At 37.4% G+C, this 16,059-nt stretch overlaps 2 protein-coding genes across 4 annotated transcripts; both read right to left on the reverse strand.

Annotated features, from left to right (window-relative positions):
• Window positions 1–403: 403 nt before the first annotated feature.
• Window positions 404–1,081, reverse strand: LOC145799814 (uncharacterized). The gene has a single exon (XM_082889443.1). The coding sequence runs from the start codon at window positions 1,079–1,081 to the stop codon at window positions 404–406; it is 678 nt and encodes a 225-aa protein (XP_082745569.1).
• A 6,445-nt stretch (window positions 1,082–7,526) lies between these two features.
• On the reverse strand, window positions 7,527–13,863 carry LOC145788791 (uncharacterized). 3 transcript variants are annotated; one of them, XM_082887797.1, is made up of 8 exons: window positions 13,536–13,863; window positions 13,140–13,442; window positions 12,190–12,296; window positions 11,475–11,631; window positions 10,966–11,148; window positions 10,536–10,636; window positions 10,294–10,402; window positions 7,527–7,851 (listed from the first exon to the last, which is right to left on the reverse strand). In XM_082887797.1, the coding sequence occupies exons 5-8, from the start codon at window positions 11,135–11,137 to the stop codon at window positions 7,727–7,729; spliced, it is 507 nt and encodes a 168-aa protein (XP_082743923.1). In that variant the 5' UTR covers window positions 11,138–11,148; window positions 11,475–11,631; window positions 12,190–12,296; window positions 13,140–13,442; window positions 13,536–13,863; the 3' UTR covers window positions 7,527–7,726. The 3 variants fall into 3 exon arrangements, with proteins under 3 accessions (XP_082743923.1, XP_082743925.1, XP_082743924.1); XM_082887799.1 differs by lacking the exon at window positions 10,294–10,402; XM_082887798.1 differs by lacking the exons at window positions 12,190–12,296; window positions 13,140–13,442; window positions 13,536–13,863 and having other exon boundaries at window positions 10,966–11,066; window positions 11,475–11,613.
• Window positions 13,864–16,059: the final 2,196 nt, after the last annotated feature.

The raw sequence follows: 16,059 nt of genomic DNA on the forward strand, positions 1-16,059 counted from the left end.
TGCATGCTCCGCGGCTGACCGCTTACTTTTCTGAATGATTAGTTTGATTTTTGAATCCACGTTTAAACGATACTAGGCCACGGCTGGGTCCACCCCCGGCATCTCGTACGGTGTCTATGCAAACACATCAAGGTTGCCGAGTAAGATGGACACCAGCTCACCTCTATTAACTTTGTTCAAGGAAATGCCAATCATGAAGAATCTATCAGGACTCCCATTGATTTCGATCCAATCAAGGTCTTCAGTTTCCTTTTCGCTGGGGATTGTCCCAATGTCCTCGAGGCTCTCTTAATCCGGTATTTCAATCGAGTTCTCTTCTAGTTCCTTTGGTCTCTTTGCAGCAGCAGTAAGATAGCATGCCTGTGCCGATTTCTGAGAACCCCGAATTTGCTCAATGCCGTACTCAGTCGGAAAACAGAGGAGCTGATGGTAGGTTCTCGGCATAGCCTGCATGGTGTGCAACCAAGTCCTTCCCATGGTTAGATTGTATGGTGATAGGAGCTTTACGACCATAAATTCCATGCCTACAAATCTGGTGCCCGCCCGTACTGGTAGTGTGATCTTTCCCAAAGGATACCCGATCGGCCGGTAGCAGATCCGAACCAGTGAAGCCGAGTTTGGCAAACATCTTGTAATACATTATTTCTGAGGTGCTTTCCTGATCGATGAGAACACACTCAATTGTGAATCTGGTCACGCGTAGCTCGACAACGAGGGGATCAGTATGGGGGAGAGTTACCCTATCTAGATCGGTGTCATTGAAGCTTATCATACCAATTTTGTGCGGCCGTTTGGCTGGTGTGATTGGCTTGGATGGGATAGGTTGCAGCTGAACTGTATGTACCTCGGCTGATGATGGTAGGCTGTAGATCATGTGAATTACACCAAATAGAGGTAAATCAGGCCATACAGCTATTGCATTTGATAGATTGTTCTTTCGGACGTGTTGCACCAGCCGGCCGTCTTGTACCAACTGCTCCAGGTGATCCTTCAGTGCGTAGTAGCTGTCAGTATCGTGGCCATGGTCCTTGTGATATTCGCACTGCTTATCCCTTCTCCTTGTATCAGGGGGTCTGATCATCTTGGATGGCCACTTAAAAAAGGGAAGATGTTAGACTTTGGGCAGGATCTTACTGTTTGGCTCCGCCAATTCCATATATTTCTTATCCAACGTCTTGAGCGCCTGCTATCCACTTGATATTGTTCATTTAAACGGTGTGAACATTGGCCGCTTGAATGGTGTGAATCACGCCAGTTGTCTCGTTTAGTCCAAGTCCGAGGCTCGGGGCTCCTTGATGGCACGTCATTTATCGACTGAACCAGACTAGATGAAGTCGATTTAACGTCTTTCTATCCGGCCTTGACGCGCAAGGCATCGTCTTCCACCTTACAATATTCTTCAACTTTTTTCATTGGCGCCCGGACTGTTTTGGGAGGCCGTCTGGTCAACGAACTACACAGAGGACTATCAAGGTGTAATCCCATCTTAAAGGTAGTAATGGCCATGGAATCATTGCAGGCATCATCCACCAAGTTGAAACATTTCTGATAGCGCGCCAAATACTCACGGAGGGTCTCTTCTGGTTTTATTTGCATTGCCCTGAGAGAGTTAGCTTGCTTTGGCTGAACTTCATTGGTGATGAATCTTGCCCTGAAGGATTTTTGGAGTTGATGAAAGCTTCTTATTGACGCCGGCTCCAGTTTATAGTACCATTTCACAGCCAACGATCCTAGGCTACTTGGAAACATTCGACACATGAGGGCTTCATCATCAGCATGCAACATCATTGCTTGTTTATAATGACGAATGTGGTTAGTGGGATCTGATTTTCCGTCGTATAGGGTGAAGTTGGTGCTTTCAACTTTTTAGGCAGCACAGCCCTCGCAATGCGTCTTACGAAAGGGTCGTGCCTGTCCTCTTCATCTGAATCATCACTCCCCTTCCCTTGCCTATGTCCTACATATGGACTTCCTTCGGATGAGCTCGATATATCGACTCGCCCCTTCTTTCTGGGTTCTTAAGATGGTGAGTTGGAATTACTACCATTATCATGTTTCCGAAGTCGACGCCGTCGATTATCTTTCTTCATTTTTGGGGATTGACCCTAGTCATGAAGTACAACCTATTGGGATTTGGCTAACTCCAGGGCCAATTCCTTACACAAGCACTCGTTCTCAGCCATCATATCTTCGAGACGCTGTTCGTTTCATTTTGCTTGATCCATGATCGTCTGCACAATGTCTTGCACAGAAGTTGAGGGTAAGGTTTGAGCTACTGGGTCGAAGTTCAAGGCCCATCGCGCGGTGATATTCTTTGGTCCAAGCATGTTTCTTGGAGTAATGTCATCTCTTAGTGTAACATCGTCAGCAACTATCGGAGGATCATCTATCACGCCTATCATGGATGCACTTGAGTATTCCTACAGACAGCGCGAATTGTGGTGAAGTGGTTTGGAAATACTCCAGAATCCAGTTAAACATCCTTGATCCTCTGATTGCTACCTGAAAAATGGATGAACACTCTGGTCGGGGTTGTCAGAATTAGCACTCTAGGGAACAAGTCAATATTCTCTCCAATTTATTTCTATCTCAAGTTATTTTCTATCTTTTTCACACATACCTCTCTTTGGCTGATCTTCTCCTTTTTATATCGCTCTCCTGGGGCCCACCCTTTCATTATCATAATTGGGACCCCCAAGTACATCAGAAATTATTCGGCATATTTGGCCCATGGGCTGGATTTTACTCGGCCTTGTTTTTGTTCAATAGGTTTGATCACACTTAGTTAGCCTTACCATCATTCTTGGCACTCTGTTTGAACCTCTTGAGCACGTCATTTATTCGGCCCCCACATTTGGGAAGTTGCTATTTTAGTAGGTTATTTTAATTTTTAGCTATTTTAGTGGGCTAAAATTTTTGTGTTTGGGAAAATAGTTGAATTTTTTTGTAGTTGGATGTAATGTTTGTGAGAGAAAAGTGCAATGATTATGGATTTGATGTGATATTTTGTCTTATTGGCTATTTTAGCCTATTTTTTCATTTTGTGAATTTTAATCCAAAAAGCCAAAAAAAGCCTTTGCCAAACACCCTAATTATATACGTAAACTGCAAAGTCTTGCTTTTTATTTTTTATTTTATTTTTAAGCTAGAAAAAAATGATACTCTGAGGTGTCATCATTGCATCCGTAGGCACAAGCCCCAGCTTGATTTGGCCAAACCCATAGAAAGGGACCCACCATCGAGGCACCAATGGAGCTCAATCACACGCCATAGACGAGCCCAGGTTTCGATTAGAGCATAGAGCGAGATTTCCGTAGAGAGCTAGCTAGAAAGTAGCAAATTTGCCCCTCGCAGGATTCGAATCTGGACCACGCCTGTGGAGAAGGATGCCTTCTCCACTAGGCCACCACCCTAGTGGTTGCAAGGTCTTGTTTAATTGTGTTGTTCATCTATACAGCTTGACTTGAAGTCCATAAATGGTCTTCTTATGATAGGATTTTTGAGTGTGAAGAAAATCTTCTTTATAAAGTGGTCCTGTTTGTTGTAGCTGTTAATCTATTTGGTATAGCTGTTGGATTATAGATTTAAGTTGCTGAGTAGTGTTTGTTAAATAAGCTGTGAAGTAGCTTTTTCAATTAACTTTTATTTTTTATTATTTACTATTTGTCTACATTTCTCATAAAAAATAATAATAATATTTTATAGTCCATTTGGGTTTTTTTCTCTATTTTAAAAAAACTAAAAAAAAAAAAAAACTAAGAGTATCACCGTGAATTAACATGTCCACAGTAGAAGCTGATAATCAGAAGCAAGGGGTGAGCAGTTTCTCAGAATCAACTTTTTTAACTTAAAATAAGTTGTTAGAATTAGAAGCTGTTTGAAATAAGTTTAACCAAACAGTCCAAAATAACTTTTTAAAAGTCAGAAGCCATAAGTTGGCTCAAAAATGCCCCGCCAAACACCCCCAGTATATCCTGGGGAGTAAGTCTGGAATAGTAATACCGATTTGGTCTTCTTAAGGCCATACGAGAGATCTGTTGGGAAAAATAAGTCTTGTTAACAGATTGCATTTCCTGGAAACTATTCTAGATTTCAAAGATTTGTGATGGCATTAGGTTATCACGTTCTTCACTGTCTAAAGGAGAAGTAGGCTGTTGCTGAGAAAGCTTGTTAATCTGTTGACTGGAAGATCCTATGCAAATATTTTTCATTTTATTGATAATAGCGCCAATAAACTCATCATTCTGTTTAGGAGGTTTAAGCTTAAAGTTTGAAACCTCTAAAGGTGGTTTGATACTAACTAGTTATCTTTTTCTGGTTTAGAACTACTTTTTTGATGTTTAACTAATTCAGTAACTAATTCTTCAATTATGGTTAGCTGTTTTCCTACTGTTTGCAGGTGCAGTTTGGTATAATTATTTTGTTTGATGAGAGGAGTAAGGTCAGTAACTATAGACACCCCATTTTTGACCGTCCTTAAGACTTGGATGTCATCACTTATGCATTTGATGATTATGGTTGCATGTGTTCGTTTTGAGTGCACGAAGTTCTCGGCGAAATGCACTGTCTTTGAGCCTTTAGACCTTGTCCTTTCTGTGCCTTGTTTTTGGATCAAAACTTGGTGCCTAGAACTTGTGGTGACCTGTCGGCCACCACCAAAGGCTGTTGGTCATGGCTTGTGCTTGCCGGCCATTGGTGTGGCCTGTCGGCCACCAGTCTCTTTTTCCAGATATTTGTTGACAGCTGTGCCAACTGTTAGCACAATTAGCTGCATCTCCCTACACATGTATGGTAGGATATTTCTAAGCTGAAGGCATGTTTTTCTATATACAGGAGGGTTCCTCCCCCATTTTGAAGGGTTAGAAAAAGTTAGAGCAAAAATCTCTCTCTAGATTTCTGTCTCTCTTACAATTTTGTGCCTAATTTCTTGTTTTCTCTATACTTTTGCATACACGTCCTAAATCAAATCCTCTTACCCTTGAGCTGAGGTTACTTGGGGTCTTCTTGGAGCTCTTGAAGGTAGTTTTAGCTTGGTTTTGTCCCTAGAATTCTCCTTTGCTTCAAGAGGTAGTTTACTTGCCTTGATTTCTTTGTTTTGCAAGCTTGTTTTACCATCTTTTCTTGCTATTTTGGGGCTGGTTTTGAACTGAGAAAAACTCTATTTTTGTAGCCTAAAAGTGCTGGTTCGAGCGTTTTTTTTAGTTAGGGAGTGGTTCACCCTTCTTGCTTATTAGTTTGTAAAGCTTTTGTGCCTTTATTCATCACTTTCAAATCGACTTTTTGGGCCTTTTAACCACTAAATTTCAAAGGTATTTCAATGGCAAAAAAATTATTTTGAGGTCCAAACTTGGAGGGGTTAGCTTCCCCTCCTTGTGTCTGTTTGCATGCCTAGTTAGCTTTACATGTTAGCATATTTTTCTAGCTTAACTTAGCTCAAGTCCAGCATGTTTTAGCCTATAAAATAACCTCTTTTAGGTCTCTTTTGGGCTGGTCAAGTCGTTTGAGTCTTGTTTTACATGGTTGTAGTGTAACAATTTTCACTAGCTTAGTGTTTTAAGGCTTTAACCATTATTGGTGTGAGTTGATTGCATGTTTTAGTGTTTTTTCTACTTCATTTCAGCACTTATAATCTCTGCAATCTCCCTCATTTTTTCACCTTTTGGTTTTGCTTTGAAAGTGGTTTCAAACCACTTGTTTGCCTAAGTGTGAAATGAAGGTGCTACACCTAATGGTTTAATCCCTTAGGGGGTTCATTACCAGCAGTGTAATGCCTCTTTCGTGCCCAAAGCAACTTGAGGTTTGAGCCCTCCTTCCATTAGCACTTACCAAGGGACTTAATGGATTAATGAATGATTTGGTCAATTAAAATGAGTAAACAAAATTGGCAAGTAAAAGAGGCAAGATAAGCATTCTTTGTGTTGCATTGTATGTGTTTAAATCGGATGCTAATTTGAACATAAGGAAAATGGGATATTTTGTACTCAAAAGTGATGAAATGTGTTACTTTCCTTAGTCTCCATTGCCCTTGATCATGCTTGATAAGGTGATGGTCTCAATGGTCTCATTTTGCATTTATTGAAATTTGCACAATTGGTTTCACAAGCCGTCATGCAATAAAATTGCTTGATTGATGGTTTGTGAACCAAATTTTGTCCCTCCTTTGATTTTCCCATGAAAAGGAGAGGCAAAGTGTGCAAACAATACTTGAGAAATACATTGTTTTGCTATGTTTTGCTTTCTGTTACAGCAAGGAAGTTCAAACCAGCAGTGGCCGACCGGCCACCATTGATAGCCGACCGGCCACCGTTGATAGTTGACCGGCTCCTTGTCGGCCATTAGTGAAATTTTTATAGTTTGTTGGTAAGGTAGAGCAGAGGTGTTCTGGAAGTGGACAACTTTGTTGGCGTTCATATGTGCAAACAGAGGCTTTCGGCAGCAAGACAGTGGCTTTTCAGGTGAAAAGTCGAGCATGCATGCATCCCTCGCTTCCGGGATTAGCTAATTAGTTTAATTAGAAATAGATCAAATACGTGTCGCAAGTAATTAGTTGTAACTAATTAAGTGTTGTACATAATTTGTTAGTTTAACTAGTTATTCGATTTTGGTTTGTAATAATTAGTTAACTAGAATAGTTAATTAATTCGGTTTGTAATAATTAGTTAGCTTAATTAGCGTAGCTAGTTGGTTAGCTTATTCATTCGGACCCTCCTTCGCGAGGGCGTAATGTTGTAATAAGTGTGCGTGCATGTATATATGTTTTCCAACCCCACGTCTTCTCCCTTTTATTTAATCTCTTTTGATGGTTAGATTCGGGACATGTTTTAATTAGCATATCGCATACTCGTATCTATTCATTCGTATTGCATGCACCGAGACTCGGCGCATCATTCAAACTGCATTGTCATTTTAATATCTTCTTTGAATACGTATTTAATCGCATGTTGTTCAAATCAAATCATATGCCATATTAGTAGCCGAACCTATTCATTGCATATTGCATGTGTTGCATTAGACATCTTGTATAGTTAGGAATCATGCATATTTTACTAACTCATGTTTTCCTAGCTTGGAGTACTCACTACAACAAAAAAAAGGTTTTTACGGCGCGCAATGCACGCCGTAAAAACCCTTCTACGACATGCAGCGCGCGTCATATTATGACCAGTCATAGAAAGTCATTTTCAACGACATGCTTCGTACGCTGTTAAAAACTATTTAACGACAGATTTTGTGTGTCATCGTTACTTTTTCTACGACATGCTATAGTACGCCATTAAAAACTATTTAATGGAAAATTTTGTGCGTCGTCGTTACTTTTTCTACGACTACTTTGCACGCCGTTAATTGGTGAGACAAATAACGACGCTATTTGCGCACCATAAAATGTGTAATACGACTTATTGTGCCTACCATAGAATATACAATTTTTTTTTTTTTAGATTCAGAAGGTTTTATTTGACCAATTTTGTACAATCTAACAAATATTATAAACAAGCCTCACAAAACATCAATCAACCACCAAAATATTGTTTGAAACATCAAAAAGAAACTATATCCATAAATCATAAACATTCAACAATTATCGACACATCCCAAATAGTCGAAAACTATATCCCTAAGTTCTAAATTGTACAAAAAGTTTCAACCATTCAAAACTATGCATATCTAACTTTCTAAACATATCGACAACTATTAAAAGATTATCTAAAACTACCGACAACAGTTCCTATAGTAGTTGTAGTTGCAGTTGTAGCAAATCTACTTCACAGGGACGAGGGTGCCCAATGTATGTGTTAAGGCACCTAAACCCGTGGCAATAGCTGGAGCAACTAACCCTGTTGCATTTCTTGTCTGCATGATAAAGGAAACTTCACATAAATACAAAAACCAACGACTCAGAGACAAAAATATTTCTTGAAGTATTAAAAAATGATTAAGAAATTTTAAAACATCACCAAAATATTTTCAAAATTAATAAGATAATTCAATGACCCCATAAAAGTAATATCATAATGAAAAATTAGCAAAAATTCAAGATCTCAATAGTCTCAATGTATATGCAAATAAAATCCACATAAAGCAAACCTGTTTTTTTTTCATACCTCAAATGAAGTTACCTCAAATAAAGTTACCTCTTTTGTTGCAATGTTTCTAGAGGGAAATGAGTAGGATTCTTCAAATAAACCATTAAGTTCGTACAGGAAAATATAATTTGCCATTAAATTGAGGTCATAAGAAGCTCAAGAGAAAAATTAAATTTAAAAAGAGGTAGAATTAGTCTACTTCAATGTAGCAACTACTTGGGACTTGCATAATTATGTTAAAGGATCTCTATGTATGATGTTTAATTCTATGAAGGGTCTTCGTAATATCTCATAGAAAGTTAGGGCTTGAAATACAAATTATTTCTTAAAAGTGTACCTTCATCAGTGAATAATGATGTCAAGATTGCCAAAGAAGCAAATATACTAATACCTCGCCCAGAAACACACAAAACATAATGCAATCACTCAAGGCACAATATACATAACAAATTCAAAATAAGTGATAAAATAAAATTGTAAGAAGATAGTGATGGGCAGTATTCTTTTCTACTAAAGCGATATTGGACTGTAATATCAGTATTTTTTTTGGGGTCATTGCAACAACTATGCTTGCAACACAGAGTATCCAGTTGGGCATCAATGATGTTGTAGCTGGCAGCATGGAAAGCATGTCCAATGTCCCTAAATACCTAGCAGAAGCAAGGTTTATGTCCCCATCTAGCTCAAAATAGATTTACTTTATATCTTCTCATCAAACTCAAGTTGAGCTCTGTATTGGGCAGGATTCTTTCATTTTTCAAAGCAAATGATGGGATGCGTCCTATAGATAGAAATTTTACATAAAGAGATGAATTGTAAATTGCCAATCTCTTTCAATTCTGATTGTCAACAGGACAGTCAGATGATATATATATATATATATATATATTTATATATATATATATATTTATATATAAACAGATTAATGCTGACTTTTGTCAACCTTGAATCATATTGGACCAATGGACTTTTTAGAAAAAAATGATTTTATAGATGTCTTGTGAGCATAAGAGGCTCATCAAACAGATTAACCTGATTTGGTAATGCTGCACTTTTTTTAGTTGAGTGGCAAGCTTTCTTTGGGGTTTAGCGTGTTAAATAAATTAATTTTTTTCTTTGCATTTTTAAATGGATAACTCAAGGGAAATTTGGGAAACAAATGATCACGTCTTTCTAGATATTTGGGTTCTTAGTTGTGTTAGATTGAGCCACTGATGCTCCGCCAGTACCTATATTGAATTCATATTGAACATGTTTCTGACATTACCACTCCATTAAGTCTTGTACAATGCCCATAAACTTTCTTTATTTTGTCATCAATATTTTGATCTGCCACAGCATAGCATTATTTTCGGACATATATAAAAAAAGTTTTGGGCAAATTACATATACCTCCCTCGAGGTTTAGTTAAATTACAGATACCCCTGAGGTTTCGAAAATTACATCCCGCCCCCTAAAGTTTGTATTTTCATAACAATTTGCCCCCTGAGGTTTATATTTCATAACAAATTACCCCCTAATTTCTTATGCAAAAATAGCATTCAGGGGGGAATTCGTAATTTCTCAAACCTCAGGGGGTATCTGTAATTTAGCCAAACCTCGAGGGAGTATATGTAATTTACCCTAAAGTTTTCAAATGGCTGACATATTGGTTTTAAACTTCATGGACTTCGGTCATGCATAAAAAATACAATCCACATGACATGTTGCTGTCTACTGTTATCTAATTTATTATAGTTTCATGTGCTATGTATTTCTGCAGATTCTAAACTTTCATTCTTGTTGATTTGAACATCTTTGAAATCATATCAAATTCTCAACCTCCACACTTTTTAAATACTTTTCAAAGTATTGCTTCTCTGATTGATTCCTTTTAGCTAATTCGTTATTAAAGACACTTGGATGATATTGGAATATTGGACTTTCTGATCTGCTATAATTGTCTCTATTGCTTCAATATCCTAGTCAGTCATATTGCTGAAGAACCTCCCATGTTGCAATTTGCGCTGAAAATTTTATTTAATTGCAAAGAACGGAGATCCTAAAATAATGTTACATATTATAGAAAGCAAACATGTTATATGCTATGCAAAACAAAATAACAAAAGTCCAACTGCTACATGGATCAATGTCATTCCCATGCCAGATCCTAATGTCTCTTGGTACAACTCTACAGGGAAAGACAGAGTGAATGAACATTACACTAACCATTATTGCAGCAAACTAGAAGTTTCCTCTCTCTTCTTAGGTTTATCTTTGCAAAATTAAACACAGAAAGGAAATTTCTTAACAAAGAAAACTTGTCCAATTTTGAATTCTGGCCAGAAATAAAGAGAAAAAATTCAGAAAATTAGCAAGACAATTACTAAAAGAGACCAATAAAAGGTTCCAACCTTTAAATAGTTGGATCCCTTAAGTCCCTAAATAATTGTGATAAAAACATCACATACCACAATTGGTAGGTGTAAATATGCTTCGAGATTGTTAGCACTGATGGAGACTGATTCACTATCACAGTTCAATATGCAATCAACATCAGATACATCAGCAGCTGCATCAAGAATATAAACCAGAGTGAGGTAAGTGGAACAAAATAGAAAATTAACTTTTTTCCAAACATGCAAGGAAAAAAAAAAGGATAGCATAGAGATTTTTTTTAATATGAAAAGGAAAGGTGCAGCAATATGAGCACACAACCGCAACAAGATGACAATGTAGCAAAGCAATTAGAGAATAATGCCATGAAGTAGGTATCGGATGAAGCTGTGCTGTGAGTTATGCGGCCTAATGCATGTTCTATGTGCTTCCATCAGTTAATTGTCTGCATATAACACATTCTTCCCTATTTAGACTATACAAAAATATCAGACTTCGACTTACCTTCACAAAAAATGTTTTGGGAATATAGTGTAGTCATCATTAGATGAATACCACAAAATCCTCTCATCCAAAACTGAAAACTAGTAAGACCTGCTTCTTTGCTGCCAATAAACAAGATGGTTGAACCTTGAATTTGACATTTAGCCAACAATATGGTAGCTTTAGGCATCATAGCACCCGGCACTAGACAATAGATAGAGATTTTTAGGTAATCAATTGACTAAGATGTCAGTGTTGTACCAGTAAAATACCTCACTGGTGCTTCATCATTTGGATGCCCCATTTCATAGGGAAACCAAGTGTAGTTTTCATTATTCATTTTAGAAGCCAAACTACAACAATTAACACCCTCTAAAGGTAGACTAGATTCAAATTGGTCATGTGCAATATTATTTCTGAATTTCAAAAAATAAAGAAAAAAAATGAATCATCAAATAATTTCAAAAGATAAATCCATTTAGTCCAGTAAACTATGAAAGCACCTCAAAGGAGCATAAGAATAGGCTAACCTCACCAATCCCCCATAAAGGCACGCATGACAAGCAAGAAAAGAAGCCCAACTCTAGCAACAATAGGTGTCAAAACTGTTGTAGCTGACCACCAGATCACTCCAAAACCCAATACTAGTTTCCCACCAATTTTATTTACCCAGATACCTCCAACAATCTATTTGCCAAAGAAATATAAACAAAATCCAGTTAGTAAAGAAGGGTGGCAAGAATTAAGTTTTGACATTTAATAAAAAAAAAATTACATGGAAGGACAATATGTCATCAAGAGCAATGAAGAGTTGATCACTATTTCAAATGTACAATCACCAGTATGTGGATTACAATTTCAACCACTGGCTTAGATGATGACAGCCAGAGACATACAGATTCAAAATCATGACAGTTAATTGTTCCCAGATAAAAGGACCAAGACCCACTATAGCTGATAAACAAGAAGGGTTGTGTGAGTATGTGTGCGCGCGCTAGATATATCTGCATTACAATTCTAAAAAGTCCAAGTATCAAGGTTGATACAACATATAAATGACATTTGAAGATCAGAAGCAATTGCCAGTTCTGAGTTAGGTGAAAAAAAAAAAAAAAAAAACAATTTTAAACCCCTTAGAACCATATATGTGGGTGGTGGAAGTTAGAAAAAGCACTTTATGGAGTTTAACATATATTCTAAAATTGCCTTTTCTAAAAAGCAAAAACTGCCAATGTTTGAGTCAACCTGAGTGAGGAGATAGCCCCAAAAAAAGAAGAGTGGATGAGACCAACTATTGCACTGTTCCAGTTAAACTCCTGTGACATTGGAAGTTTTGCAATGCTCATATTCACCTAACAAGAAAATTTTAGAGCAGTTAGAATCTTAAAAAATGATTTCATCTTGGTCAAGAATTGTTCAATATAATAGAACTTCCTTGCAAGTTGCTACCACTTAGGAGGAGAAGAAATATTCACAGTGAAAGCTAAAAATTATTTATGAAAATATAGAAGAAAAAAAAGATTCAAGATTTGGTTTTTATAGACTATCCTCTGTTTCCCAATTACCAAATGGAGTAGTTACGGAAAATACTCAATTTTTACTGATTCCTCGTTTTGCTATTTGCTCATATTTAGGTCATTTGGAAATAATGAAGTAAAATCTCACTGGTATTGCCTAAATGCGAACAACTAATTGGCTTCGACTGGTGAAATATTTTATTTTTGGGTGAATAAGACATAAAATAGAATAGAAGAATTTAGGGCAAATTACAAACACCCCCTCGAGGTTTGGTAAAAATACAGATTTCCCCCTGATGTTTGAGAAATTACATCCCGCCCCCTGAGATTTATATTTCCATAACAAATTGCCCCCTGAGGTTTTTATTTTCATACAGATTCCCCCTAATTTTCCCTAATTTGTTATGAAAATTTGACTATCAGGGGCAATTTGTAATTTTTCAAACCTCAGGGGAATTTGTATTTTTACCAAACCTCGAGGGGATGTTTGTAATTTGCCCAAGAATTTACAAGTTTACAAGGGGCATGGCCCAGGCCCTACCCACACAACACAACACAACACAACAGCTAAGAAGCCACATGTAACGAAACCACTGAAGCAAAGCCACACAACAACAGCCAACAAAAAAAACATTTAAAACAAGGGGAAAAAAAATTTAACAAACTAACTTAAAAAACCTCCATTCAACCATCTTCATTGAGCATAGGCACCACACAGCAAACCGAACAAAATATTGTTCAAGAACCATGTCCAGTAGAGGATAGGGGTCTTGCACAAAATAACCAACAACAAAAAGAAAACTGCAACCAGCAAATGACAGAAACAAGCCACAAAAGGCCAATTCAACAAACACAGAGGCAGCACAGTGCAGAGACAGCCTAGATAGCATAGATACAGCAGCAGAGAAACCGTAGCTGTAGCCCTGTTCATCAACATCAGCCCAACGATTGGTGAAATTAACAGTCCAGAATCTAATTCACCTATGAAAATGAAAACAAATAAACTCAACAAATCCAAATATTTGTGAAAAAAAAAAGAATCAAACGAATAGAAGAGAGTATGGAGAGAGAGACCGATACGGTGATGAGATTTGAGACCAGCCGTGGCCATGCTCTTTGCGAAAGCTTCTCGGGACTTCGCCATGTCGATTGGGTCGTCTTGTCGACTGGAAAAACTGCAGAGTAAGCGATTGATGGACGCATTTGATGGATTTAGAGGAAAACAATTCGATGGTTCGAAATAGTGATGGGGCTTTTGATTTTGCTTTTGCCTTTGTGTCTCACTACAGAAAGAGCAATAATGGTGGAGCAAGGGTTATGGTCAGTCACACACTCTCTCTCTCTCTCTCTCTCTCTTCTGTGCCTTTTGATGAACCCTAGTTCTTTTGATTATAAAAAGCCCAAGAGGTTATTTTTTTTTTTTTAATATGTGTTTTAGTGTTTGCCTCCTAATTTTTTATTTTTTTTTTACTTTGGCGCCTATTTTTTTCATATTATTCATGACATAAATTGTGCGCCGTGAAAGTGAAATATATTTAACGACTAGCATACATGTGTCGTGTATAGTTAATGTATTAACGACATGTCATATGCATGTTATAGAAAACTTTATTATTTACGACTAACATTGCAAGCCGTAAAAAAAATCATCATTATTAGCATTCACGACCTATGTAATAAACACGTCGTGGTTGGAAATTATTTGCGACGTGCGAAAAAAGCAAGCCATAAAAGTGAGAAATCACGACTTGTATTTACTGTATGTCGTTGATATGAAGCCGTAAAAACTCAGTTTTGTTGCAGTGACTATGTGAGTTTTTATGCTTTAACATACTTGCATAAGTGTGAATATTGCCATGATTAGCATACTTTCCATGAGGTTATGTGCTTAAATGCTAAACTGTTTGAATGCTTGTGAATGATGGCTTGTTGTTTGAATTTGAACAATTGAACGAATGTGCGTTTTAAGCCCACTTTGTTAAGTGGCAAATCATGTTTTATGTCCATTATATTTGGTGGCAAATTCGCATCTTTAAGCCCACTTGAGGAGGCAAATTCAAATCATTTTCACAAACAAACATAAGTTGAACTATTCCAAATCGAGCAAACTAGTCTATACTTGCTTGTACACATTACATAGTAAAGCTAGTTTAATAACCAGAATAAGAACGCATAATGTTTATAAAATATCATATCATGATTAGTAGAGGCCGATCTTTGATCAGGCGAGCGGGGGTGCTCAATTTATGACCTTCCCCTCTTGTACCTAAGTTCCCGAGCTGAGGCAACTTTGGTGATGACGGACACATGGCCTTTGGCACAAGTCAGGGTTTCCTAAATTTTCCCAAAACAAAAAATATTTAGGTGGCGACTCTGTATCTAGAAAAGCAGTCCAATTTTGGCATTTTTTATCCTAAAATCAATTTTTCAAATGATTTGCCGGATTTGGACTCTTTGGCAATTATCAATTTCACATTGCACTTGTGAAATTAGATTCAGAACCGCGAGAGTCCGAACTGTGAGGCCTTTCTTTCAAACCTTCTGAAAGGGGGTGCGAAAAAGGGGAGCCACAGTAACCTTTATAGGGTCGCTTTTCTCTAGAGTATCAGTTGGTTTAACAAAAGCTATAATAACCAACGGGCACTAGAAAAGGAAGCAAAGCTAGGCACTAGCTCTAAGGACTGTGGTGGAGGATGTATCGATTTGAAACTTTTCCCTTCTGTTGTCAACCAAGTCTTGTGTAAATCATCTAAGACATTAAGTTGTGGTTCTGGAAGAAGTTCCATAATAGTGGCAAATTCAAAATACCATTCAGGAAAAGAGAAAATCTTTTGTTGTTTTTCTAGATGAAAATAATAATGGTTTTTTAATCACTCAAGCTGTTGAGGATTGTGATAGCTAAAGTACCACTGTCTAAATTCTTGGTATTTGGGTTACATGAATTTTGGTTAATAAGACGACGAGTTTCACTACCTGGTGCAAAATCCATCAAATCTCAAAATTCATGTCACTAGTTGTAGGGCTTTCCCTATCATATGATGGCCTACTGGTGTTATACACTCCATGAGGTATTTGGTTTTCAAAAATATGAATTTTCTGAATTATAGATTGTAGTGGTGGTTCACTAGGTGGTTTGGAGGGCAAACCTTGTAAGACAGATTCTGGAGTTCTGAAGTAGATTGTCTAGATTAGTTAGGTAAATCTACTCTATAAGATGGTGTAAACCTGGAGCCAGTACAAGACATACTTCTAGTCAAAGGTCGACGGAATTAGAGGTATACATTTCCTCCTTGTGTCTAAATGACTTGGTTAAGAGTTTGACATACTATAGGCCTTGTTGGAACATCATTGGGTATTTGCTAGTTTTCTGGAAAGGTAATATCCTTCCATGTTATCATTCTGGGGACTGCTACCTGGGAGTTAAACAGGTTGGTGTCTATCAAGACAATATGGCCTATTTCACTACGTCTTTTGTTGTACGGATTTAAGGTTGTCAAAACCTTCAAATGGATCCTAAAGATTGCTACTATGGGAGGTGATCCTGGTAAATACTCATAACCATGAGTAAGAACTCTTAGCTCTAAGACTTTTGAAAGAT

The sequence above is a fragment of the Camellia sinensis genome, chromosome 9 (genome assembly GCF_055761805.1).
Source record: "Camellia sinensis isolate YWXY chromosome 9, ASM5576180v1, whole genome shotgun sequence".
NCBI lineage: Eukaryota > Viridiplantae > Streptophyta > Magnoliopsida > Ericales > Theaceae > Camellia > Camellia sinensis.